Source organism: Sceloporus occidentalis, unplaced genomic scaffold, assembly GCF_023333645.1.
Source record: "Sceloporus occidentalis isolate IW3139 unplaced genomic scaffold, rSceOcc1.0.p SCAF_3, whole genome shotgun sequence".
NCBI lineage: Eukaryota > Metazoa > Chordata > Lepidosauria > Squamata > Phrynosomatidae > Sceloporus > Sceloporus occidentalis.
In genome coordinates this window covers 160596005-160621093 of record NW_028316983.1, presented here as the reverse complement: position 1 = coordinate 160621093, position 25089 = coordinate 160596005, and the positions used below count along the sequence as shown (strand labels likewise).

Sequence of the window (25089 nt, the reverse complement as noted above, 5' to 3'; positions counted from 1 at the left end):
ATATGCCAGAACTAGTTACTTTCATGCTCAATTGCATAGAGATGGGAAAATAGCCAGAACAAGATGACTGTAGACCAACTAATTGATTATTAAAGTATTATATTTTAATATAAAAGGCTTTCCTGACAAAAACCTTGACACTGTATAATGTAGGCCTGGGGAATGATCATTAAAAGGATGAAAGCAATGCTGCTTTTCTGCTTCAGAATATATTGACAAGATTGTCTTGCAGGCATGCTGTTCATTTGATAGGATTATCTATAATAAGATTATGCACCATGAGATCTTGCTGTGAATTTACACTCATTCTGGGGGGGGGGGGGGAGAATGAAGTGATTCCTTTTTGAAATAAGGGTGGAAAAAAGGTGAGTGGTTTACAGCAATTCTTTTAGCTTCTCAATGAACCTAGGAAATATTCACATATATTTTCTTTTTAATGTTTTGAACAGCAGATGCAGCTATGCAGAATGTTGTAAATAGCTTGAAGTAGTTCATTTGAGCAAGGGTGATAAAGACAGATGATGACTAGCATTCTGTTGGTTATTCCTGACTATAATAAACCCTATTCAGTCAATTGTCAAATGGTGAGGTAAATCCCATTGATTCAATGGTTCTACTCTAGTCAGGGCTAGCAACAAGATTGAGGCCAAAGGGTTGTTCCCTCCCACCCTATGGTCTTACGTTCATTTTCTCCTCTTTAGACAGAAACTCATATTATTCCTCCCAATTGGCTGTTGTAGGCAGGGCTGATGAGTCAGGAAAGCGTTCCCAGGCATTGTGTGATTGTTTATCCGATTGTTATCTCAGATCTGATATTTGATTTGATCTTTGATCTTTTTAATGTGTTGTCTGTTTTTTTTAAATCTAATTCTATCTTGTATTATTATCTATTGTTTTATATGTATTTTGTAGAATGTACACCATTGGCAGGTTTCATTTTTATCGATTTTATTGTTTGTATGTACAGTGCTGTGTAAATCTAAAGCACTAAATAAATAAAGTATAATAAGAATAAGAATAAGAATGAGTCCAACAATATCTAAGGATTGCAAGTTGCCATTCCAGGTTTTAAAGCCTTCATGTAAATATTTCAGTTCTTAAAATGGCATGCGGGGAAGAGGAACATCATGATTTGATGGTAGTGTCTGTAAAAAGGGAATAAACATAATATGGCTACTAGTAAATAACTGGTATAAAAGTATGCCTCTTTAAACATAGGCTAAAATGTACAGAAGCATAGACCTTAATTTGCATGGGCTCACATACATCCCATTTTAGCCACCTGTGTGGTTGCAAATGGAGAACTCAGAAAGTTTTGTTACCCATCACTACATCCATTATGTGCAAAACTTTCGCAATGTGCATAACTTTGCCCTGTGTTGCTGCTCATAGTTGCTTAAGAGAGAAACTACGTTTTCTTCCAGAATATTTATTCACATCCTGGCTGCAATTCTAAAAACACTATTGAACGGTGAGTAAACATGCATAGTCCTTGTAGTGCTGGAAAGCTGTTGAATCTTCTTTTTCCTCTTCCTTTTCTTCAGTTGGCAGACCAGCTGTTTAGGATTTTAGTCCGTGTCAAATATTAATTCTGCAAGCATAGAATTGCTATCACGCAGGTAATTGGTCTTTCACACAATTTGACAGCAGTTCTGTCATACAGTGCAGATTTTTGAATCTTTTTGTGTTTCATTAAGACTTTTAGTAGCCTTTTAGAAAATTAGTTTGAGTCTGACTGGCATCTTCTAAGGTCAATAGTCTCTTGATAAGATACCACATCACTTGACACGGAGACAGTGGTTCTTTAAACAAATGTTCTCTTTTGGGAGAACTCATCATCTTGATGTTAGGTCCCTGGTGGGAATGACTTCTAAAAATTAAGGCTGTCTTTATGTATTAATTAAGGATTAACTGCAGAAAAGCTTAGTGTTAGATAGAGATAAATCAAATTATTTTATTGCCTTTACTGTAGTGCATAATGGGGTACATAACCACTCTGAATTATAACATAAAAGCTAGAATAATAAAGAGTGCAGGAAGTGTGTTTGGAGAACATGATAGAGTTCCAAAAGGAGTGATCCAAATAAAACAAGATGTTAAAATAGATGGAAAAATGCATTTGAGTTAATACTAAGACATGTAATTTTATATTACTTTTTTTAAAAAAAAATATTTTTATTTCAATTTTAAAACAGATATAAAACTATCTTCCACATTCATCATCCAACATATAACAGTACATAACAACAACAAAAACAAATAAGAAAGACTTACATGAAAGGACATAACATAATCCTATCATTCCCAACCACCCCTAGCCATCCAACTACATTATTATAAATAGTCTTTATCCTTCCTGTCATCTGTTATTAAGTAAATATTCCATGTTTCACTTTATACATAATAATTATTTCTGAATAATACGTACCATAAACCCCATTTCACATTTAAATAATAAGGAAACGCTCTAAATAAATTCTAAATATCGTAGAAGCATAATTTTACATTTTGCTGTTTATGTTTATGTTTATCAACTGTAGGCTTGTAGATTCTTTTTGTACAATATTGCCAAAATCCGACCATATCTCTCCGCCTCTACTGCCAAGATCCTGGTCCATGCCCTAGTGATCTCACGACTTGATTATTGTAACGTCCTCCTGGCTGGGCTTCCTCTTTCTCACCTCCATCCTTTAATCTCTGTCCAGCATTCAGCTGCACGCATTATCACTTCCACCCACCGCTCTGACCACATCTCTCCTATGTTGGCATCCCTTCACTGGCTCCCTCTCCCTTTCCGCATTCAGTATAAGCTCCTGATGTCGACATTCAAAACCCTCCATGGACTGGCCCCTCCTTACTTATCAGACCTTCTTTCTCCTCACCTTCCCACTCGGGCCCTCCGTTCTGGTAGTCAAGGTCTACTGTTTCAGCCCAGGATTTCCTCTGCCCCATCCCGGATTTGCCCCTTTTCACTTGCTGCCCCTCACTCCTGGAACCTTCTTCCCCCACAAGCAAGAACCATCACTTCTTTAACTAGCTTCAAAATGGAGTTGAAAACCATCCTGTTCAGAGAAGCCTTCCCAGGCATTGCATAATTGTCGCTTACTATCTGATGTTCTTTTGTTGCCTGTTTATCGAACCATTTCCTGTATTGCTATGTATTGTATATGTATTATCCTACTTGAGAGTATGTATTTTCCCTGGATGAAGATTAACCTTCCATTTTGAAGCCAAGCCCTCCCTCCAGTCCATCTGCCTGGGTCCAGGCCTCGGAGGTAGAGAGGAACTGCTGGACCTCTTACCCTTTCCCTCCACCACTCTCTTCTCCTTCTGTGTCATGTCTTTTTAGATTGTAAGCCCGAGGGCAGGGAACCGTCTAACTAAAAAGATTGCATGTACAGCGCTGTGTAAATTTACAGCACTTCATAAATAAAGGTTAATAATAATATCCCTAACAAACTTGTTCTTATTAGTTTGATATCATTCTTGGGAAAACATTCTCCCCCCATAGTTTTTTAAAAGATATTCTAATATAATGTTCCAGTCTTCTTCAAATTCGTACATGGACTCATACATGTAATTTTATATTACTGAAGTCCTTCGTTTAAATTATGTTTGGTATATCCCTTCCCATCCTATAGCTTTCCAAATGTTGTTGAATTCCAATTTCTATCATGCCTCACAGTTGGACAGGCTAGCTATGGCTACTGGTGGATGTTGTAGTAAAACAGCTGGAGGACCATCAGTTCCCCACTTCTCACCTAATGAATGAAAGTCTAGATAGAAGGCGGCTTTTAAAAGATTCAGTTTGGCTAAAGTATGTACCATGTGCTTGGGCTGTAACTGAGCATGAACAGAGAGCAACTGCACCAAACGGCTGCACCATCTCTGAATAGAACTCTTCCTGCATGACAAATAAGATTACACACTTTGTGGTAAATAGTTATCAGACAATATCAGACAGTTAGAGATTCAAATGTTATTTAGTCCTAACATATTGCAAGAAAAAGTATGTAGAGAGATCTTGTAGCACTTTCGAGACTAACTTAAAGATGTTGGCAGCATGGGCTTTCGTAGACTTCAGTCTACTTCCTTAGATTGCAAGAAAAAGTATTTGTTAAACCAGAATGTCTTTGAAGATGCACTATATCAGTGGTTCTTAACCTTTTCTTTACTAGGAATGCCCTTTTAATATCTTTTGTTACCAAGGACCCCCCACCCCATCATTTAATTCAAGATTTCAAACCCTAATAATAATAATAATAATAATAATAATAATAATAATATCTGAACACTGACCCTTTAACAATTACACCATCCTGTTAAACCTTCCCTCAGTTTACCATCAGTTAAACCTTTGCAGACTGCCTGTGAGGGCCCCTGGGAGTCCATAGACCACAGGTTAAGAACCACTGCACTGTACCATCTCAGTAATTTTCTGAATTGCTTATGTTTATTATTTTTATGTACAGCGCTGTGCAAATCTACAGTGCTATATAAACAATAATAATAATAATAATAACAAGTTTATTTTCATTTCTACGCTGCCTTTCATGCAAAGTTTTCAATTCAGTGTCATAAATCACATCAGTTTAGAACAATTTGATGTAACATCGACAACCAATAAAACAAATCATTGGCAAAGTCAATAAAACAATTGCCTAGTGACTATAATCAGCTGGACTACTTACATTTATAATGGTTTAGGTAGAAAATAGTATTTTATTTTTAAGATAACACAGTCCCTTGCAAACCGCACTGAACACATTACAACTTATTTTTGTATAGATTAACAATAGTGCTTTCATGACAATTTGCTTGAAATTTAAAAAGAAGGAATCTATTTAGTCAGTTTTCCAAATTATTTTCTTCTTCTCCCTGTTAATCAACAAGGTTTGATATAGGAGCAATACAAGCCTTAAAAGATTCTGTGGCATGTTCTTCCAGATGAAGGAATTCCCTTTGGTGGGCAAGAAGATACTGGGGCTATCATCTAGAAATCCTTGTGTGAACACCAATGCATATTCCATTTGATGCATATAGATCCACAGTGTATAGTGCACATAGATTATATACATGCTAAATATTACACATAAACAACTGGACACATCCATGAAATAACAGTCTGTACATACATATGCAGACTGTACATGTGTTGAGTATAACATGGGAACACACTCCTTCTTTCAGTGGGCAGACTCATTGCATGGGAAATGCCTTGAATACTCCCGAATGCTTCTACAGAATTTTTCTTTGTATTCTGTAAGATCATATTAAGTTAATCCTTACCTTGAGTTTTATAATGCTTTCTTCTTTCCGCAATAAATCATGATGGCTTAGTCCCACACTCTCTGATACAATTCCTTTCATAGTAGGAATGGTTTGCGATCTCATCTTGCCTCCATGCCTCTTTTATCTTATCCTAATGTTGCTGCACCAGGGTTTGAATCCTTGCTCAGCCATTGAAAACCACTGACTATGGGTAAGTCACACAGTATCAGCCTCAGAAAACCCCATAATGGGGTCTCTGTAAATCAGAAGCAATTTGAAGGCACACAGCAGCAAACAAAATGTCACTGAACCCTGCAAACATGGAGCAATGGCATCTTATTGCCACCAGATGGAGTATGACATTGCTGGCTGCCACAGACATTACTATTTTCCCTGACTGGATACTGAAACATGGGTGCCTTAGAGTGCATTAATTGAAACACATGCACACCCACACTTTTAAGACTTTCCATTTGTTGCAAAGACAGGATATACTGTGATAAAGTTCAGTAGTTTGCTGCACGCAGTTTTCCAGTTCAGGGGCTGGAGTTATAACCTTCTGTGTTCTACAAGGGCATCACATGAGATCCCTTTCCACAAGGTATCCAAACATCTAAGTCAGTGGTTCCCAACCTGTGGGTTGGGACCCGTTTGGGGGTTGAATGATCCTTTCATGGGGGTCGCCTAAGACCATTGGAAAGCACCTATTTAATTACAGTTATGAAGTAGCAACGAAAATAATTTCATGGGTTTGGGTCACCACAACATGAGGAACTGTATTAAGGGGTCACAGCATTAGGAAGGTTGGGAACCACTGATGTAATGCCAGAAACTTTGTGGGGCCAGAAGAGAAAAAGAAGTTTTGCAAATGAGGTGAAACTTGCATTACCATGGCATCATTGTGAGCTCCCTTGAGGGAAAAGAGAGGTGGGATAAAAATGTATTTTTAGTAGGATCCTTGGCATATTTATTTCTGTCCCTTTCTTAGGAGTTGCTTGTACTAGTTCTTTAAGCTGAGCATGCCCAGTAGTATTCCCCAGTTTTCTGAGAAGTAGCGGTTAAAATCAGAACATGTATACGTAGCAAGAAATACTGTAAAATGGACCTGCTAGCTTCTGGTTTTGGCACTAATTTACATAGAATTTTTCCTTCATAAATATTAAGCCTCTTTTTTGGCTGAAGTCTGGGGAATGGGGGCTCAAATATGGCCCCTCCAGGTGTTTTTGGTCTGCAACGCTGATAATCCCTCGCCATTAGGTATGCTGGCTAGGACCGATGGGAGTTGTAGGCAAAATAATCTGGAAGGCCATATTTGCTAACCCCCAATCTAGGCCTTAGAAATAAGTGAAAGAGTGAATAAATTGAACACCTGGAATACTGTGTCCAGTTCTCAGCACCACAATTCAAAAAGGATGTTGACAAATTGGAGCGTGTCCAGAGGAGAGTGACCAAAATGGTGAAGGGTCTGGAAACCATGCCTTATGAGGAAAGACTTAGGGAGCCTGGAGAAGAGATGGTTAAGGAGTGATATGATAGCCCTATTTAAGCATTTGAAGGGGTGTTACGTTGAAGATGGAGCAAGCTTCTTTTCTGCTGCTCCAGAGACTAGAACACAGAACAAAGGATGCAAGCTAGAGGAAGAGAGATTCTACCTCAACATTAGGAGGAATTTCTTGACAGTAAGAGCTCTTCAACAGTGGAACACACTCCCTTGGAGTGATGGAGTCACCTTCCTTGGAGGTCTTTAAGCAGAGGCTGGATGGACATCTCTTGAAGATGCTTTGATTGTGATTTCCTGCATGACAGGGGGGTTGGACTGAATGGCCTTTGTGGTCTCTTCCAATTCTATGATTCTATTCTGTGATTCAGTTAGTTTTATGAGAAGCTGGTAAATGGATAAATTGCCTTAAGATGAGTTTAGCAGTTTGCTTTAATGTACATATTAGGCAGCTTGTTCTATTCAAATCAGTAGGTTATTTTGTCACATGTCAAAAGTGACCTGTGTTTTTTCTCCTGTCAGTAGTCTAAGAGTGGAGGGGAAACTAACATAAGGACAGCTTGGGTTAACTAGTAGGAAGATTCCTCTAGCAAATAAAGGCAAAAGATTCATGATCTTCTTAAAGCAATATGAGACCAGGACAAACAACTGGACCTAGGACAGGATCCAGTAATTTCATGGACCCTATCTGAATTTATACCTGAAATACCAAAGAGCAGAGAGGCAAATTGAAAGGAAGTACAGTTGGGTGCATAGAGTTCAAATTGCAAACAAACATAGTGATGTTGTATAAAATAGTTCCTGATCATGGGGCATGCTTGTTAAAATTTAACTCTGGGCTTCTAATCTTTTGGCCTTGTAGATTTTGAGATGATGTGAGATATTCTTCACTGTTGTCCTAATATTATAGGTTTTTTTAACTGTTGAATATAAATGCTTTCAAGAAATCAACATTTCACTTTATGCATCCCACCTTGATAGGCAGTAGAAGGTATCTGGTTAAATTAAGGTTGGCATCTAAAATAATTGGATTAAAATGCCACACTGTGTATTGAGAGACATTTAGTAATCATAAGTTTGTCTGTGAACTTATAAATGGCCCAAATAATTGGGATTTCATTCCTGGACTGGTGGCTGATTACCTACAATAAATTTTGCATATATTAAGTTTGACAGTTCTTGGAATAAAAAATTATCCAGTACATTTTGATGTTGCAGCATTTTGGAGGAAGTCCAAAGCATGTCCTGTAGTGGTGCTGAGGGTAGAAACTAGTGATTTGTGGCAGACTGAACACAGTAACTCCACCTTTTTGCTGGTTCTGAAAGGAAAGCTCATTGGAAAATCTAATCCAGACAAACAGCCTTCCCCATTATGGTGCTCTCCATATATTTTGGATTACAGCTTACATTATCTCTTACCAACATGATCAGTACTCAAGGATGGAAGGAGATGAAGTCCAATTTTGGAGGGCACTGCTTTGGAGAAGGCTGATTTCAGTATAGTGTGCAATTGTATGATGTGTGTGTGTATATATAAGCTGAAGAAGACAAAGATGGAGAGTTGAGAAAAAACAGATTTGCTCTTTGTTTTCTAACCATTGGTTCAACTCTACAAAAAACCAAGCTGTGTTTTGTTTTTATTAGCAACGATTGCATGTGTTCTTTATTCTAGTTTGGTAACATCTCAAGAAAATATATAATTTAATGTTTACATAGAACGTTGGGTTAAATAATCTTGTCCAAAGGTTACTTATGTCACAAGCATAACTACCTTGACTTTTTGCCATGGTTTCTTATGCAATGTTTTTGTACTTATTAACCAGTCTTTGTCAGTGATTAACTGATGATGGTTTGTGATCTTCTGGACATGTAATAAACAACGCTAGCATTTTATTCATCTGCTGATCATTTTAACAAGTTAACTGGTTTTATTTGTTTTCTTTTTCTTCCCAGCAGTACTGTGTATGGTCTTCATTTGCCTGCAGTAAAGTTACATACAACTAAACCTATCATGCAGTTCAGCCAGGAAGACTTTGAAAAGGCCAAGGATCAGCTGAAGCTATTGAAAGATGATCCTGGAAATGAAGTAAAGCTGAAGCTTTATGCATTGTTTAAACAGGTAACACCAATCATTTGCATGTTTAAAGTAAAACTGTTTTAAAAACTGATTGTTGGAATAGTTTCATTGAGCAATGTACAGTTGTATACATGACTGGCAGGTTTGCTTCAACATCATCCAGCTATATTCTGACCCCAATGAGAATTTCAGTGTATTGCAGGGTGTTAAAACATTCTTGTCCACAGGAATGTTTGTGGGTGCAGAATCAAGTGTATTCCCCATACCCAAACAGACAGGGACAAAAAACACATGTTCACATTTGTTTTTCATAGCTGTCAGCTCTCCTGTTTTGTTTTGTTTTTAACATAATCAGCACTATTTCTGTGTCTTAAAAAAACTAAGCCAACAAAAAGCTCTACCACTGTTATTTCCACTTCAAAACAACAGCAACAACCATACCTAGGAAATGAACATAAACCCTGAAGGAAAATAGCTGTTTTTGTCCATTTGCAGGAAGATCTAGTATTAATAATATAATGGGACAATTTTCTATCTCAATGACAATGTAATTGCTTGCTGGGAAAATTTCTCCCAATAAAGTGCCATTTGTCTCACCCTATATACACCTGGAGCATGTTGGTTTGACGTACAGTGCCAGTGCCCCTTGTAAGCAAATTTCCCACATACTGTACACTATCTGCTGACTTTCTTTTCTTCTTCGTGGTCTCTGCGAATCATACAAATGGGTTTTACTGCGCCTGCACAGTGCTGTTCGGAAACTTCTAGAATCACTGGGCAAAGTACACTTTGCAACACTTAGAAACTTTTTGGCGGTAACCCCGCCCCCCTCCTATAAAGCCCCGGTTCCTGCTCTTTTCCCCAGTTCCATTTTTCCGCCGCGCTTGGCTGTTGTTTGGAACTTCGCTCTCGTAGCTTTTTCGGAATCACTGCTTGGTTTTTTGACTCGGACTGTCTTGGACTTCGTCTTTTTGGATTTCCCCCCCTATTTGACCAATCGGACTGTCGACTACGCATTTGGACTCTGTTTTTTGGCTCGTCGTCTTCGGATATGTCGCCACCCTTCAAGAAGTGTGACGTCTGTGGGGGTAAAGTCCCTGTCCAAGACCCTCATTCGTCCTGCCTTCTTTGCTTAGGGAGAGATCATGATGCCAAGGCTTGCCAGTTATGTAAGTCCATGTCCTCCCAGGCCAGGAAAAATCGGGAGTCCCGCCTGACCTCCGCTATTGCCCAAGGGAAGATCCGGGAGGGGGACCCCCGTCCGTCTTCTGCTCCCTCTGCATCCACCGCGGCTCCTCCGCCTCCTGCCCAGGCCAGTCCGGCTAGCGCTCCACCAGCCCTGCCCGCCCAGGAGACCGGGAGGTCCGAACATGCTCCCTCGGGGTCCCGGAGCGCCTCTAAGTCCAGGGCTCCCTCCAAGTCTGCCCATCACCCGGAGAGGTCTGCCCAAGAGGAGGTGACATCTTCTAAGCGGGCGACCACTAGCCATAAGTCCCGCGGAGCGGCCGCTTCTCTGGATGCGAGCCCCGACAGGCTCAAAGGCGGTGACAAACCCGCCAAGGAGGGCAAATTGCCTAAGGACCGCTCTTCGACCACCAAGGCGAGCGGCTCGGGCCCGTCCACTGCGACTCCCGATACCGGCGTCCAAGCCAAGACGGGTACAAGGGTCACTGATAGCCCGATCCCGTTCTTCCCTCCTGACGCTCCACGGGGCTCGGTTTCTTCCAAGAAGATAACTTCGTCCACGATCAGCTCTACTCCGGAGGTCTCAGCTCCGAAGAAGTCTAAGTCCCAGGACCATCCCAAACCCCGCTCCGAGGTCGGGACCGGCAAGGAAGACACCCGGGGCCATCCTAAGCCCCGCTCCGAAGGCGGGACCGACAAGGAGGACGCCCGGGGCCGCCCACGCTCTCGATCCCAATCTCCGCGATCTAAGGACCGCCGGCCGGCGTCCTCTGACCGACGAAACACCAGGGGACGCTCCCCACACAAGAAGTCCGTCGCTGGGAATATCCCCGCTGCTGTGGTGCGCCATCCCCCGGTCGCTGAACCATCGACGTCAGCTACCGCTTTCGATGTTCACTTTGATGACGAGGAGGCCCGTCCCCATAGAACAAGATCTCCGACTCCCTCGCCAGGGAGGGACCTCGATCCTGACGAATACTTCTACGACTCGGAGTCTGACAGATTTTCCATGGCTGTTCCCAGGGACGTGGCTATGCTGAAGTTCCCGTCTAGAGACCTTCGGGGTCGTGGAGACAAGGCATCTTGCACCTCAGTGCGCCCTCGCTCTCCTCCGCGCCATGCTTCTACTCACCCCAGATCGGAGACGGTGGTGCATACCATCCCTTCCGATTCGGAGCCTGATTTTCCTCCTGAGCCCGAAGTTCCTTTGGATGATGACGACGGGGCTGATGACATCTCTTTGAGCCTCCATCAACCTGATCCCGCTTCGCCGACCGATGACGTGCGCTCCTTTGCCGAGCACGTTATTAAAATGTCCCGCGCCCTGGACATCGAGCTGGCCTATCCCGAGGAAGCGGCCAGGGATCCAATCGAGCGTCGGGTGCAAGGCCAAGTGCAAACCCCGCCGTCGATACCGTTTTTGCCATCCTTGGAGTCTCTTGTCAAACGCTCTTGGGATGCTCCTGCTTCTCTTCTGGGACCACCTCGCAAGATAGAGTCCCTCTATAGGGTGTCATCCCCCAATGCCCCCTGGCTGGCTTCCCACCCTCGCCTCAACTCCGCTATTGTTGAAGGAGCCCAACGCACCTCTTCCCTCCCGTTGGACAAGGAGGCCAAGAAGGTAGATGCCCTCGCGAGGAAGGCATACACGGCTTCGGCGTTGACTGTCAAGGCGGTGAACTATACCGCCTGTATGGGGGCTTATGTACAGACCCTTATGGAGGAAATCTCCCCTATCATTCCAGATGTCCCTGATGAGGCTCAATGCACCTTGGCGGAGATCAGGGATGAGGCACACTCGATCGGAAGCTGGCTAATTACAGCTTCCAGGAACATGGCAGAGTGCACCGGCAGAGCCATGGCAGCCTCCATCGCCCTGCGACGTCATGCCTGGCTTCGCGGATCGGACCTTAATCAGGGTGTTCGGTCCGCGATCGAGGAAATGCCCATTGACGACTCGGGTCTCTTCCATACCGACACTGACGACAAGCTAAACAGGAAGTTTAGAATGAAGGCGGCAGCTAGGAAGCACGGCATGTCGGCTCCAGACTCTGCTCCGTTCCGAAAGCGGCTCCGCCCCTGGCACCACCAACAAGGTCAGTCCCAGAGACCATTCTATCAAGACCGCCAGTTCAACCAGCAGGGCCCCCAGCGACAGAGGTACCCGTCCCAGTCCTCTTCCTCCTCTGGTCGTCGGCCTTACCCTCCCAAATATCGCAAGGCCCGAAGGCAAGATGCTGACCAGCCTAAAAAGAGGGCGTGAAGTCCCCTCGCGCACTTCGTCTCGCCTTGCCCGTATTTTTTGAACATCCTCAGGCCCTATGTCACCGTGTGGGCCTCGATCACTTCCGACTCTTGGGTCCTAACCATCGTCCGAAGGGGCTATACCCTCGAGTTCGAAGACCTCCCTCCCACCGGAGCGTTTCTTACCACTTCCCCCTCGGACACCCTTCTCGACGAAGGGTTTCAAAAAGGGGCCATATCTCCTTTGCCACCAGACCTGCTGTCCAAGGCCTTCTTTTCCAGGTACTTCACGGTACCTAAATCAGATGGTGGAACTAGACCCATTCTGGACTTAAGGGGACTCAATTCCTTTTTACGGTACCGACGCTTCCGTATGGTGACTCTAGCTTCTATTATGCCTTTGCTTCACCAGGACCTTTGGTTTGCAACGGTGGACTTGAAGGACGCTTACTTCCATGTGGGGATTCGGGAGTCCCACCGAAGATTTCTCGCCTTCGCCATCGGCTCCGCCGCGTACCAATACAACGTCCTTCCGTTCGGACTGGCCACGGCTCCGAGGGTCTTCACGAAGTGCATGGCCCCGGTGGTCGCCTACCTTCACCAAAGAGGCTACAGAGTCTTTCCATACCTGGACGACTGGCTGTTGGCAGCCCCCTCGCAGGAAGAGCTTCAGGACGCCATCAGCTTCACACTGGACCTTCTGGCGAACTTGGGATTGGTCGTCAACCTGGAAAAGTCCCACCTGGTCCCAACCAAGCAGGTCCGGTTCATAGGCTCCGTCCTCGACTCCGTCACTTGCACCGCATATCTTCCTTGGGACCGCTTTCAAGCTTTGACAGTCGCGGTGCAAGCCGTTCGGGCCCACAGGAGAGTGATGGCCAGGGACGTCCAGGTAGCCCTGGGACACATGGCTTCTACTACGTTTGTCACTCCATGGGCAAGGTTGCGTCTGAGGCCCTGTGGTTCCTGTCGGTCTTCGACCCCATGTCGGACCCCCCACACACATGGCTCACCGTACCGAGACCCGTTGCCGCTTCCCTACTGTGGTGGTTGGACTCCCACAACGTCTGCGGCGGCATGCCCTTCACCCAACCTCAGCCACAGTTGACTTTAACGACGGATGCGTCGATGGAGGGCTGGGGCGCTCACCTCTTGGACCTTTGTGTAAGAGAGAGGTGGTCCCGTCTAGAGACTACCTTTCACATCAATGCATTGGAAATGCTGGCCGTGGAAAAAGCTCTCAGGGCCTTCGAATCCAGCATCACAGACAAGGTGGTCCTTATCAGGACAGACAACACAACTGTGATGTACTATCTCAACAAGCAGGGAGGCACCAAGTCAACGACTCTCCTGGACATCACGTTGAGAATCTGGAATTGGTGTATCCCGAGGGGCATCCTTCTTTAAGCAATTCACCTGCCGGGAGACGAGAACACCTTGGCGGACCGCCTCAGCAGGACCGTCTCGACCTGCCACGAGTGGAGACTCCATCCGGAGACTGTCTGCGACCTATTTTGTCGGTGGGGCAATCCCCTGATCGACCTCTTCGCAACGGCCTCCAACAGTCATTGTCCCCAGTTCTGTTCCCGAATGCGGCACGAGAGATCCCTCGGAGACGCGTTCGCTCTCGATTGGTCTGGGGAAATAATCTACTCTTTCCCCCCGTTCCCACTGATCACCAGAGTGGTTTCCAAGATGTTGCGGGACCACGTCGACACGATCCTCATCACGCCGTGGTGGCCGAGGCAGCCGTGGTTTCCGTTGTTGCTCCATCTCTCCAACGACGAGTTTCTCCGGCTAGAACCGCGACTGGACCTTCTCACTGTCCAGGGCGGGAGAGTCCGACACCCAGACATCGATTCGCTCCCGATGGTGGCATGGAGACTCCATTGACTTCGCTCCCGCAGTCGGTACGGACGGTGATCCAGGCTGCACAGAAACCGGCGACCCAGAAATCCTACGCCTTCAAGTGGAGAAGGTTCCTGCGTTTCCTTGATGACAAGCACCTTTCCCCAAACCAGGTTACGGTACCGGTGGTGCTGGAGTTCCTGATGACGTTAGTAGACGCGGGCTTGTGTCTCACGTCTGTGAAATGTTATTTGTCTGCCATTTGTTCCTTTTTTCAATATGATGGCTTGCCTTCCTTTTTCAGGGAACCTCTTGTTAAGAACTTTCTGAAAGGGTGTAACAATCTCCACCCACAGGTTTCTCCCCCGACTCCCGCATGGAGCCTGGACATTGTATTGCCCGCCCTCCAGTCTGAACCCTTTGAACCCTTGGCTACAACAGACTTAAGGCTACTCACTTGGAAAACAGCCTTCCTTGTGGCCATAACTTCTGCCCGCCGGGCGGGTGAACTGTGTGCTTTACGGAGGGATGAACCCTTCCTTCGGTTCCATAAGGACAAGGTGGTTCTCCGGACCGACATTACCTTCCTCCCTAAGGTAGTGTCATTTTTTCATATGTGTCAGGACATTGTTTTGCCTTCCCTAGCCCCGAACCCATCCACTGCTGAGGAACGTAGCTTACATATGTTAGACCAGGGGTAGGCAACCTGCGGCCCGCGGGCCGGATGCGGCCCGGCGAGGCCTTGGGACCGGCCCCAGCCCGGTCCTGCCGCTGATTGCCGCCGGGGCCTTTGGGGAGCAATTGTCTATAGAAGCCTCCGAAACATGCATTTATATTAACATTTTTTTTAAAAATCAGAAAATTTTTTCACGTGTCCTCCATTTTTTAAAAAAAGTGTCTTCCATTTGAAAATTTTGTCCTACATTTGTCCTGGTTTATTTATATATTTCATTTTTTAAAAACATTATTTAATTTTTTATTTTTTGGCTTCGGCCCTCCAGTTGTCTGAGGGACAGCAACCCGGCCCCCCGCTCAAAAAGATTGCCTACCCCTGTGTTAGACGTTCGCAGGGCTTTGGCGTTCTATCTTGACAGAACTTCGGTTTCGAGCCGTTCCGAAAGACTCTTTCAATGTTACTCGGAACCGAAGAAGGGGCTACCGGTGTCATCCCAGAGACTGTCCAAATGGGTGGCAAACATCATCCATCTCTGTTATGAACTATCAGGCAGACCGGCACCTACCAGAATACGCCCGCATGCGACTAGGGCGGTTGCGGCGTCTTCTGCTTTCCTTGCGGGCATCCCCTTGGGGGAGATTTGCAAGGCTGCCGTCTGGTCCCAACCATTGACGTTTATAAAGCATTATAGGTTGGACACCAGGGCCAAAAGGGATGCAGCCTTTGGGAGGGCTGTGCTGGTCTCAGGGTTGCATTGATTGTCTTTCTGAGGTGGTTTGTTATAGTGTGATATAATTAATACACTTTTGCCATCCTGTTGTATGTGTTGGGATTGGTCTCGCATGACCTTGCGTTCCCTGTCAGGTTCTGTAATATGTTGCCTGTTTGTACATGATGAATTGGTTGGGTCGTACATGACCTTATATCTTCTCCTCAGGTCTTGCAATATTATTGCTTATTGAGGTTTAGACACTGATAAAGACTGACTCCTGTTTTTTTGGTTCAAAAGTTTTTTATTGTTGCAATAAATACACCTTTGGTTTACCTTATGCTCTGGTCTCAGGACACTCCCTCCTCCTTGTACCTAAGCTTGTCAGTCTAAACCCATTTGTATGATTCGCAGAGACCACGAAGAAGAAGGACAGGTTACTCACCTGTAACGGTATTTCTTCGAGTGGTCATCTGCGAATTCATACAAATCCCGCCCATCCTCCCCTCGGTGTCCTGCTCACATTGGCTCTGTCTGACATCGCCTACTTGGCGGAAAAATTTGGAACTGGGGAAAAGAGCGGGAACCAGGGCTTTATAGGAGGGGGGCGGGGTTACCGCCAAAAAGTTTCTAAGTGTTGCAAAGTGTACTTTGCCCAGTGATTCTAGAAGTTTCCGAACAGCACTGCGCAGGCGCAGTAAAACCCATTTGTATGAATTCGCAGATGACCACTCGGAAGAAATACCGTTACAGGTGAGTAACCTGTCCTTCTCCTGCCCTGCTGCAGAGGTAACACTGCCTTCTTGATGTAGATGTTTGTTTAGGTAGAGGGGGAGGCTGAGACTTTGATGCATAACCCAGGCCAGTTGCAGTCCTTCTGATAGTCCACCTCTGATTTGTGACATCATGTACATTCTGCTGATATCTTCTCTGTCAAAGAGTGGTAGGCTTCTATCTGCTCAGTATTTTACAGACTCTGGGCCTGTAAAATACTGTGTTCTACTGCAATACTGAGAAACAGGGGGGAAAAACTCAGAGGAAAATAAGGGGGGGGGGGGAATCCAACACAGCTTATAATATGGGGTATTTTCTGACCCCAATAAATTCTAGTGCTCTCCCCCTGCATTGTGAAAAACCTGTTTCACAAAATGGCATCAAACTATTGAAATCTGTAGTGTTGTCTGGGATAAAAAAAAAACCCAAATTGCAAAATGAAACAGATTTATTTGGACAATTTTTGTCCCAGCTGTTTAATGTCAGGGAGGGGGAATACACCAGAAGTGGATGAAATGGTGGGACGCTGTTTACAACTTAAGTGACAAAGCTGTAGAATGCCTACCTTGTACGTCTAGTCTCTGAATATATTCTGGGGTACTGGATGAGGGTTAAATTATGCTGTCTGTTGCATAAAATATATTCTTGTTTTAAACCTACTCAATTCACAAATTTTGGTAGACTTGTCTGGTAACTCTCCCAGTTTTTCTTAATCTCTCTTTACAGCCGGGTTTTTACAGCCGAGCAATTAAGTGTCTTATATAGAGTTGTTAACAGTCTTCTGTCAAGAACAAACATTCTCTATAAAGTCTGAGGCCTTTTTCATATTGTTCCTTGTTATATTCCAAGGGCAAAAGCCAAGTGGCTTTTCTAACATACTACTAATCATACTATGGTCTCAAATACTGTCCTAATTCCTCTGACTCCTGAATCCTCTAACTCTTGTCCTAAGTTTCATCACTGGAAAATGAGAGCAGAGTTGAAATATGAACAAGCTGAAGTCTTATTGTGAAGATTACATTGCCCTGTTATTGGTCTCTGGTATATGATGCTTCCTGCTTGTGTTAAGTATGTAAGTGTTGTGCCAGTCTCTTAAAATTGGTGCCCACTGTACTTGCTCTCTTCCAGAGTAAGAACAAGAAAACTATTGAAGACCAGTGCAAAAAGAAAAGGGGGGGGGGGGGTAGAAATGAATGTTGGTGGAAATGTGGGGGACATGTCTGCTGGTTTAGTTTTCATATCTGTTAATTATAATATGCAAATGTGCATATGGTAAAAAATAAATAAAAGAAAGATACAAATTGTGCTTGTGAAGTATAACTAATTGAAATATTCTCCTCTTCAAGTGATGACATGGCCAAGGTACTTTGCTCATAGAAGTGTATCCCTTTGCCCAGCAGGGAAGGAGAGGACTTATGTTATGAGATGGCTGTACATGTATGCAACAAGTTGAATTACAGCTGAACACATTTCCTGCATGACCTTGATAATCTCCTATACACTGTAGTAGAAAGTGTAATACAGATATCTCAAATATGGGCCATTTTAATGGGCCATTTTAAATAATAATTTTCAAGAAACTGCTTATGAAGTATTGACTAGACGTGGTATAGGTTGATACTGTAATAATTCAATACTTTTTAATTAGCTAATCAGTGTAAACTGATTTGAAAGGTTTTTTTTCCCCCTTTACACAGGCTACTGAGGGCCCATGTAATATTCCAAAACCAGGTGTGCTAGACTTTGTCAACAAGGCCAAATGGGATGCGTGGAATTCACTTGGTACTTTGCCACAGGTGTGTATGCCTTGACATGGATATTTAGTTTATTTCTAATTCTATTTGTGTGTTCAAAAACTTGCATGTTCATTAGTTGAATCTATCAAATGGCATATGCATGGCACAAAAATGAATCTTCATGCTTGGTTCTGTGAAAAGAATAAAAATGCTGCTGTAAGAAGAGCTAAATTCTTGTATAGATACATGTGTAGAGATAGGTTCTTCTAATCTCAGAGATGGGGCAAAGAACAATACACTGAAGGCACTGAAGTTCCTTCCCTGATCCGTGGAAATCGTACTGAAAAATAATGGAAGATTTGAAAATTTATTATTACATTTTGATCCCACCTTTCTGTAGAAACCTAGCACTCAAGACAACTAACATATTTAAAAGCAAATTTAGATTTTTTTAAAAAGCATACCTCATCACAATAATTGAGACCATTAAAATCATCACAAGAGCCAGTTAATGTAAAAACAGTTACAAAACCAATTTGAAGAGATAATCTCTGTTACAGTGTAAACTATAAATATTGCAAAGGCAGTATTAAAGTCAAAGAAAGTTGGTCCTCTTTCACTTGTTTATGTTAATTTGTTTTAAATAAATATGAACGCACCACACAATCTTAGACATGTCTATTCACCAGTTAAATTAAATAGGTACATGGGACATGCTGCTGTAGAAACACAAATTCTTCCTAAATGTGTATTCTATGGCAAAACAATTTGATGTTGTTTTAAAAAAAATCTGTTCCTTTTTATATGATATAAAGTCTCATGTTTTGATTGGTTTTCTTCAAACTGGGAAATGATATAATGGTACGAATGGTACAAGCAGGAGTTCTTTTACGATGAGGTGAATGTGTATATGTGTATATCTGTGTGTATACACACACACACACACACACACACACACACACTTACATGTAAATACCCTTCATACAGAAACTGATGATTCTTCTAAAAGTGTCATTTAAAAGCCAGAACTTAATTTGTATAGTGACTTCGATAGGGAACTTGCCATCAGAAAATAATGAAGGATCTTGCTATGATATTGCAGCCTTTCTCTTTACTGTTGAAATTGTACTTCAACCACTTTCAAGAGCAGCAGAGATTCCCTGCTGATACAAAGTGAATTACTTCCTTCACATCTTTTTTGAAACACATTGGTTTAGTTCTGCAGTTGCATCATTTAGGCCCCATTCCCACTATGAAAAAAATCTCAGCAGGATGCAAGGTAAATGACCCTAGTTCCCATTTGAAATCGATTCTGATCCTTATCAGATCGATTTCAAAGAGGAAAACGCGGGTCAACCCCCAAAACCCCGAAGTTTCCCGACAGCACTTCCAAAGTGCTGTTTTTTGGGATGAATCGATTTATTGTAAAATAAATCAATCCATCCCAATGGAAACAACAGGCAAATTTGCATCCGCTGTGGGTGACAGGGAAATGACAGGGGCAGCTGCAATGGCTCCCTGCCTACCTGGTTGCTGGTGTCTGGGGTCTGGCAGCGGTGATGGTGGCGGTGGCAGCCCTCTTCTCTGGTCATCTGCCTCTTCCTCCTCCTCCTCCTCCTGGATGCTGCTGTCTGGCCTCTTTCTGCTTCTCTGCCTCGGCAGGCCTACATTAGAAGGAGGCTGGGGCAGAAAGAGAGAGGCAGCTGGCCTAGAGGATGCAGGATGGAGGACACGCGCACGTGTGGGGAAGGGAGGGGAGGAGGAGGAGGCAGCTATCCAAGGGTGGCAATGGAGAGGGACCCATGGGGCCTCTGCCACCCTGGATCGCTGGAAGGGGAAGAGGGAGAAGGAAAGGGATGGCTGCTTGTCTTCCCCAATGGGAACAACAAGCATGCCAAGGGAAAACCCCAAATCCAAACAGGCCCCCTTTTCATAGTGTGAAATCGGGTTTTTCCCGTGGCAGACCCAGGATCCAATGCGGGTCATGCCACCAGTGGGAATGGGCTCTTATAATGCTTTTTTTCAACTCAGATTTTTCTAACTGGATTTAAAGCAAGGCATTTGCTTCATGTAAAATTATTAAATGATTCTAATAAGCTACTAATTAATATCTGTAGTAGTCACATCCCATAATTATGCTTAATATAACTCAAATACAAGTTTGCATTAAGTATCCAGAATGTCTCTGAGCAGTAGTGAAAATGTATCATTGTAGGTTCAGAGATCTTGTAGCACCTTCAGTTAGTCTTAAAGGTCCTATAAAATCTACATACTAATTTTACAGACTAACGCGGCTATATCTTTGCATTGTAGGTTCAGTAATGACTGAAGCTCTGCTTAGCAATAGTGGCACAAACTGCATTTCTTTGGATAAAATAGGCTGCAGCTGTTATTGGTTACAACTATAGAAGCTTGATACCATCATGAGTCTGGACCAAGACATTGCTTGACCTGCTGGCTGACTGATGGGAATGCATAATTCAGTTTAGAAGCTTAACCACCAAGAATTTATAACAATGTGGTGGTTAAGAATACCACAAACCTTTGCAATGAAGTCAATAGGACTTTAAAATGTAAGATTATAGCTTATAGACTTTTCTTCTGGCATTTCCCTCATGGTCTATAATCCAATCTGTTTACCGTGGAAAATTGTTTAAATAGATGGCCGTGTTCAGAGCATTTTTGTCCATTTGTCTCTTAATTATGAAAAGCCCTAAGAGCATTAACATTGCCTGTCTACCAACAGAGAATATCAGATAGATAGGTTTTCCTCACAGATATGGCAGAGAAATTTGCATTTTGGCCACTTGAAAAGATTTGGATAAAATGTAGAGATGTTTCTTATCAATAATCCTTTACATCTGGAATCAGTTCACTCAAGTACTATTTATCCTGTATTTAACATTTTGTTTCTTGATGCAGCTGTGTAATCTGTCACCTACTTTGTATTAAAAGGGGTGGGCTTCTCATTACAGGAAAGTGCCAGGCAGAAATACATTGAACTCGTGTCTAGTTTGGTTTCTGCTCAGTCATCTGAGGCTAACGGAACACCTCCTGGTAGCAAATCTGACTATGAGACACTGCTGGTTACTACTAAAGACAACATCACAAAGATTGTTTTGAATCGCCCTAAAGTGAAGAACGCTATCAACAAAAAGGTAAAGCTAATAGATTTCACAGATCATGAACAGATTACATGAAAAATGGGAGGGAATACTGCTCATCCAAATGTCCAGTAGCTCACATCTCACCATGGTTAAAAGACTGTTAAATCCTTTTGTAGAAGTCCTGATCCATTGCAAGACCTCTCCTTCTTATGCATAAGATGAAAAATTAAGTACAGTGCGCCTGCATCATACACGGGCGTGCTTTACGCAGACTTGAGCTTACGCGCTCAAGCCGCGGGGCGCGCACAAGGCAGAAGGGGCGGCGCATCCCATTCAATTGAATGGGCGCGCGCGCCCGTTGCACCCCGCACCGCGGCGCCACCGTGCACGAGCCCCATTGTTTCCAATGGGGCTTGAGCATAGGCAGAATTCGCCTTACGCGGAGGGATCTGGAACGGATCCCCGCATAAGGCAAGGGTCGACTGTATGTGCATATGTGCAGGAATGAGCCACAAAGTAGAGCACGGTCTGCTGTATTGGTGATGCTTTGCATGCCTAGGATAATTCTTGTCACAGATAAGAAAAGAAACCCCTGTATTCTCTAGGATCTGAATAACATAGAATCATAGAGTTGGAAGAGACCACAAGGGCCATCCAGTCCAACCCCCTGCCATGCAGGAAATCCAAATCAAAGCATCCCCGACAGATGGCCACCCAGCTTCCGTTTGAAGACCTCCAAGGAGAGAGACTCCACTACACTCCAAGGGAGTGTGTTCCACTGTCGGACAGCCCTTACTGTCAGGAAGTTCTTCCTAATGTTGAGGTGGAATCTCTTCTCCTGCAGCTTGCATCCATTGCTCCGGGTCCTAGTCTCTGGAGCAGCAGAAAACAAGCTCGCTCCCTCCTCAATATGACATCCCTTCAAATATTTAAATAGGGCTATCATATCACCTCTTAACCGTCTTTTCTCCAGGCTAAACATACCCAGCTCCTTAAGGCGTTCCTCATAGGGCATGGTTTCCAGACCCTTCACCATTTTAGTCGCCCTCCTTTCGACACGCTCCAGCTTTTCCACGTCCTTTTTGAATTGTGGCTCCCAGAACTGGACACAATATTCCAGGTGGGGCCTGACCAGAGCAGAATATAGTGGCACTATTACTTCCCTTGATCTAGACACTATACTTCTATTGATGCAGCCTAAAATCGCATTGGCCTTGTTAGCTGCCGCATCGCGCTCTTGACTCATGTTCAACTTGTGGTCTACTTGGACTCCTAGATCCCTTTCACATGTTGTCTCCTTAAGCCAGGTGTCCCCCATCCTATATCTGTGCATTTCATTTTTCCGCCCTAAGAGCAATACCTTACATTTCTCCCTGTTGAAGTTTATTTTGTTAGCTGTGGCCCAGCTTTCTAGTCTATTCAGGTCATTTTGAATTTTGATCCTGTCCTCTGGAGTATTAGCTATTCCTCCTAATTTGGTGTCATCTGCAAATTTGATAAGTATGCCCCCAATTCTGTCATCCAAGTCATTGATAAAGATGTTGAACAGTACTGGCCCCAGGACAGAGCCCTGTGGGACCCCACTGGTCACTTCTCTCCAGGGTGAAAAGGAGCCATTGTTGAGCACCCTTTGGGTTCGCCCGGTCAACCAATTACAAATCCATGTAACTGTTGCCTTGTCTAGCCCACATTTTACAAGCTTGTTTGCAAGAATTACATGGGGAACTTTGTCAAAGGCCTTACTGAAATCAAGATATATTATATCCACAGCATTCCCTTCATCTAACAAGCTGGTATCTTTATCAAAGAACGAGATAAGATTTGTCTGGCATGACTTCTTTCTCTGAAGCCTGTGTTGACTTTTTGTGATTATGGCATTGCTTTCTAGATGTTCACAGACTCTCTTTTTAATGATCTGCTCCAGAATCTTTCCTGAGATTGATGTCAGACGAACTGGATGATAATTGTTGGGAGCCTCCTTTTTTCCCTTTTTGAAGATGGGGACAACGTTTGCCCTCCTCCAGTCTGCTGAGACTTCTCTTGTTCTCCAGGAGTTTTCAAAGATTATTGGCAATGGCTCCGATATTACATTTGCCAGTTCTTTTAGTACCCTTGGATGTAGTTCATCTCGTCCTGGAGACTTAAATTTATTTAGGTTAAACAGGTATTCCTGTACTATCTCTTTACTTATTTTGTGCTGAAATTCCCCTATTCTGTCCTCTGCTCCATTATCCTCAGGTTGAGCACCCTTTGCCTTTTCTGAGAAGACTGAGGGAAAGAAAGTGTTGAGTAATTCTGCCTTTTCTCTGTCTTCTGTTAGCATTTTGCCATCTTCTCCACGCAGTGGCCCTACCATTTCCTTCTTCTTCCTTTTGCTGTGGACATATCCATAAAAGCCCCTTTTGTTGTTCTTAACCTCTCTAGGAAGCCTGAGTTCATTTTGTGCTTTAGCATTTCTGACCTTATCTCTACACATGCTAGCTATTTGTTTGAATTCCTCTTTGGTGATTTCCCCATTTTTCCATTTCTTATACATGTTCCGTTTAAAATTTAGCTGAGTTGAAGGTTCCTTGGTCATCCATCCTGGGTTCTTGAGGCACCTCCCATTTTTCTTTCTCACAGGAACTGTTTTAATTTGCGCCTTCAGTATCTCCCTTTTGAGAAACTCCCATCCATCCTGAACTCCCTTCTCTTTTAATATTCCTGACCATGGGATTACCCTCAGTATTTCTCTAAGTTTACTGAAATCAGCTTTCCTAAAGTCTAGGATGCGTGTCTGACTATGCTTGGCTTCTCCTTTCCACAGTATAACAAACTCCAGGAGAACATGGTCACTTCCACCTAAGGATCCCACCACTAGCACTTCATTAACCAAGTCATCCTTGTTGATCTTCCCATGTAGTAAAGTCTTAAATCCAACTATCTACAAGTATTATTTCTCTAACTTTTTGCAACATTAAATGTTTTTACGTTTTTCATTATTTTGTGCAGATGTATAATGAAATCATTGAAGCACTTGAGGAAGCAGCAAAGGATGACTCTGTTATTACAGTTATTACAGGTACTGTGAGCTTTAAACACTGAACCAACGTGTCTCCATTTTGTATGCTTTTGGTAATTTTCTTTGTCTTGTCCTTTCCAATTTTGAATTTTGTCTGTAGAGTATAGGTGAGGGGCTTCATGACCATAACGCCAACCTGGACTGATTTCAGCTGGTTCATGAAGCAAGGCGACTCAGCTCAGCTGTGCAAGTACAGTCTGCTTGCTTGCCATCTGCAGATTAAAGCATCTATAGATGACAAGCATGTATGCAGCCATGCTAGCAAGGTTGTCCGCCATTAGGGACAATGGGACTTGAAGTCCCACATTTTTTGGTATCTGTGGAGGGGGGGTCCAGAACAGATTCCCCCGAGGATACTAAGGTTTGACTATAGTAAAGACAGACATCTGCTGTAGTGTTTGAAGAGCTTCCTGTTCTTTGTTTATGTTAAAGGTATAGACAGTCAGTGCAAACTCAGTAAACTTGTCTTACTTGTTATCAATCTGTGTAGCTTGGAGGGGGGGTCTGGCCCTTTTGATCAAAAGCTCTGTGTTGTTTGTCTATCTTTTCTGACTAGATTGAGATTTTCTTTTACATCTCTGCATCTACTCAGGGTGCAGCATACTGGTGTTCCAGTAACAGCCAACATGACTACCTTGCACGGTCTCATATGTCAAGTTCTTTCTTACTTTAGAGCAGTGCTACTCAAAGTCATGTTCTCTTTACTGATGCCAGTCCCTGAGCTAGTAGCTGCTGTTTTCTGGTGAGTTTCCAGGAAAGAAAGAGACAGTTGTAGCCAATGGGCACAAATATGGTACTTGTCTCCAGCACATTTGGGAAAAAATGCTGATCCCTCACATCACATCAGTCTGAGAAGCATTACTTTACAGCATATTTTCAAAACCTCAGTGTGCATTTTTTTCT

At 43.5% G+C, this 25089-nt stretch overlaps 1 protein-coding gene across 6 annotated transcripts in view; it reads left to right on the top strand.

Moving 5' to 3' along the window:
* The window catches only part of LOC149317012 (enoyl-CoA delta isomerase 2-like), a 63996-nt gene that overhangs the window by 26677 nt on the left and 12230 nt on the right, over nucleotides 1–25089 (top strand). For 3 of the 6 annotated variants that reach the window (XM_089516671.1, XM_089516673.1, XM_089516669.1), the window contains 4 exons: nucleotides 8726–8888; nucleotides 17980–18078; nucleotides 20994–21176; nucleotides 24117–24186. In XM_089516671.1, the coding sequence (XP_089372797.1) occupies nucleotides 8726–8888; nucleotides 17980–18078; nucleotides 20994–21176; nucleotides 24117–24186 (515 nt within the window). Of the gene's footprint in view, nucleotides 1–8722; nucleotides 8889–17979; nucleotides 18079–20993; nucleotides 21177–24116; nucleotides 24187–25089 lie in introns of all 6 variants that reach the window. The other 3 variants (XM_089516670.1, XM_089516672.1, XM_089516668.1) reach the window with 1 other exon arrangement.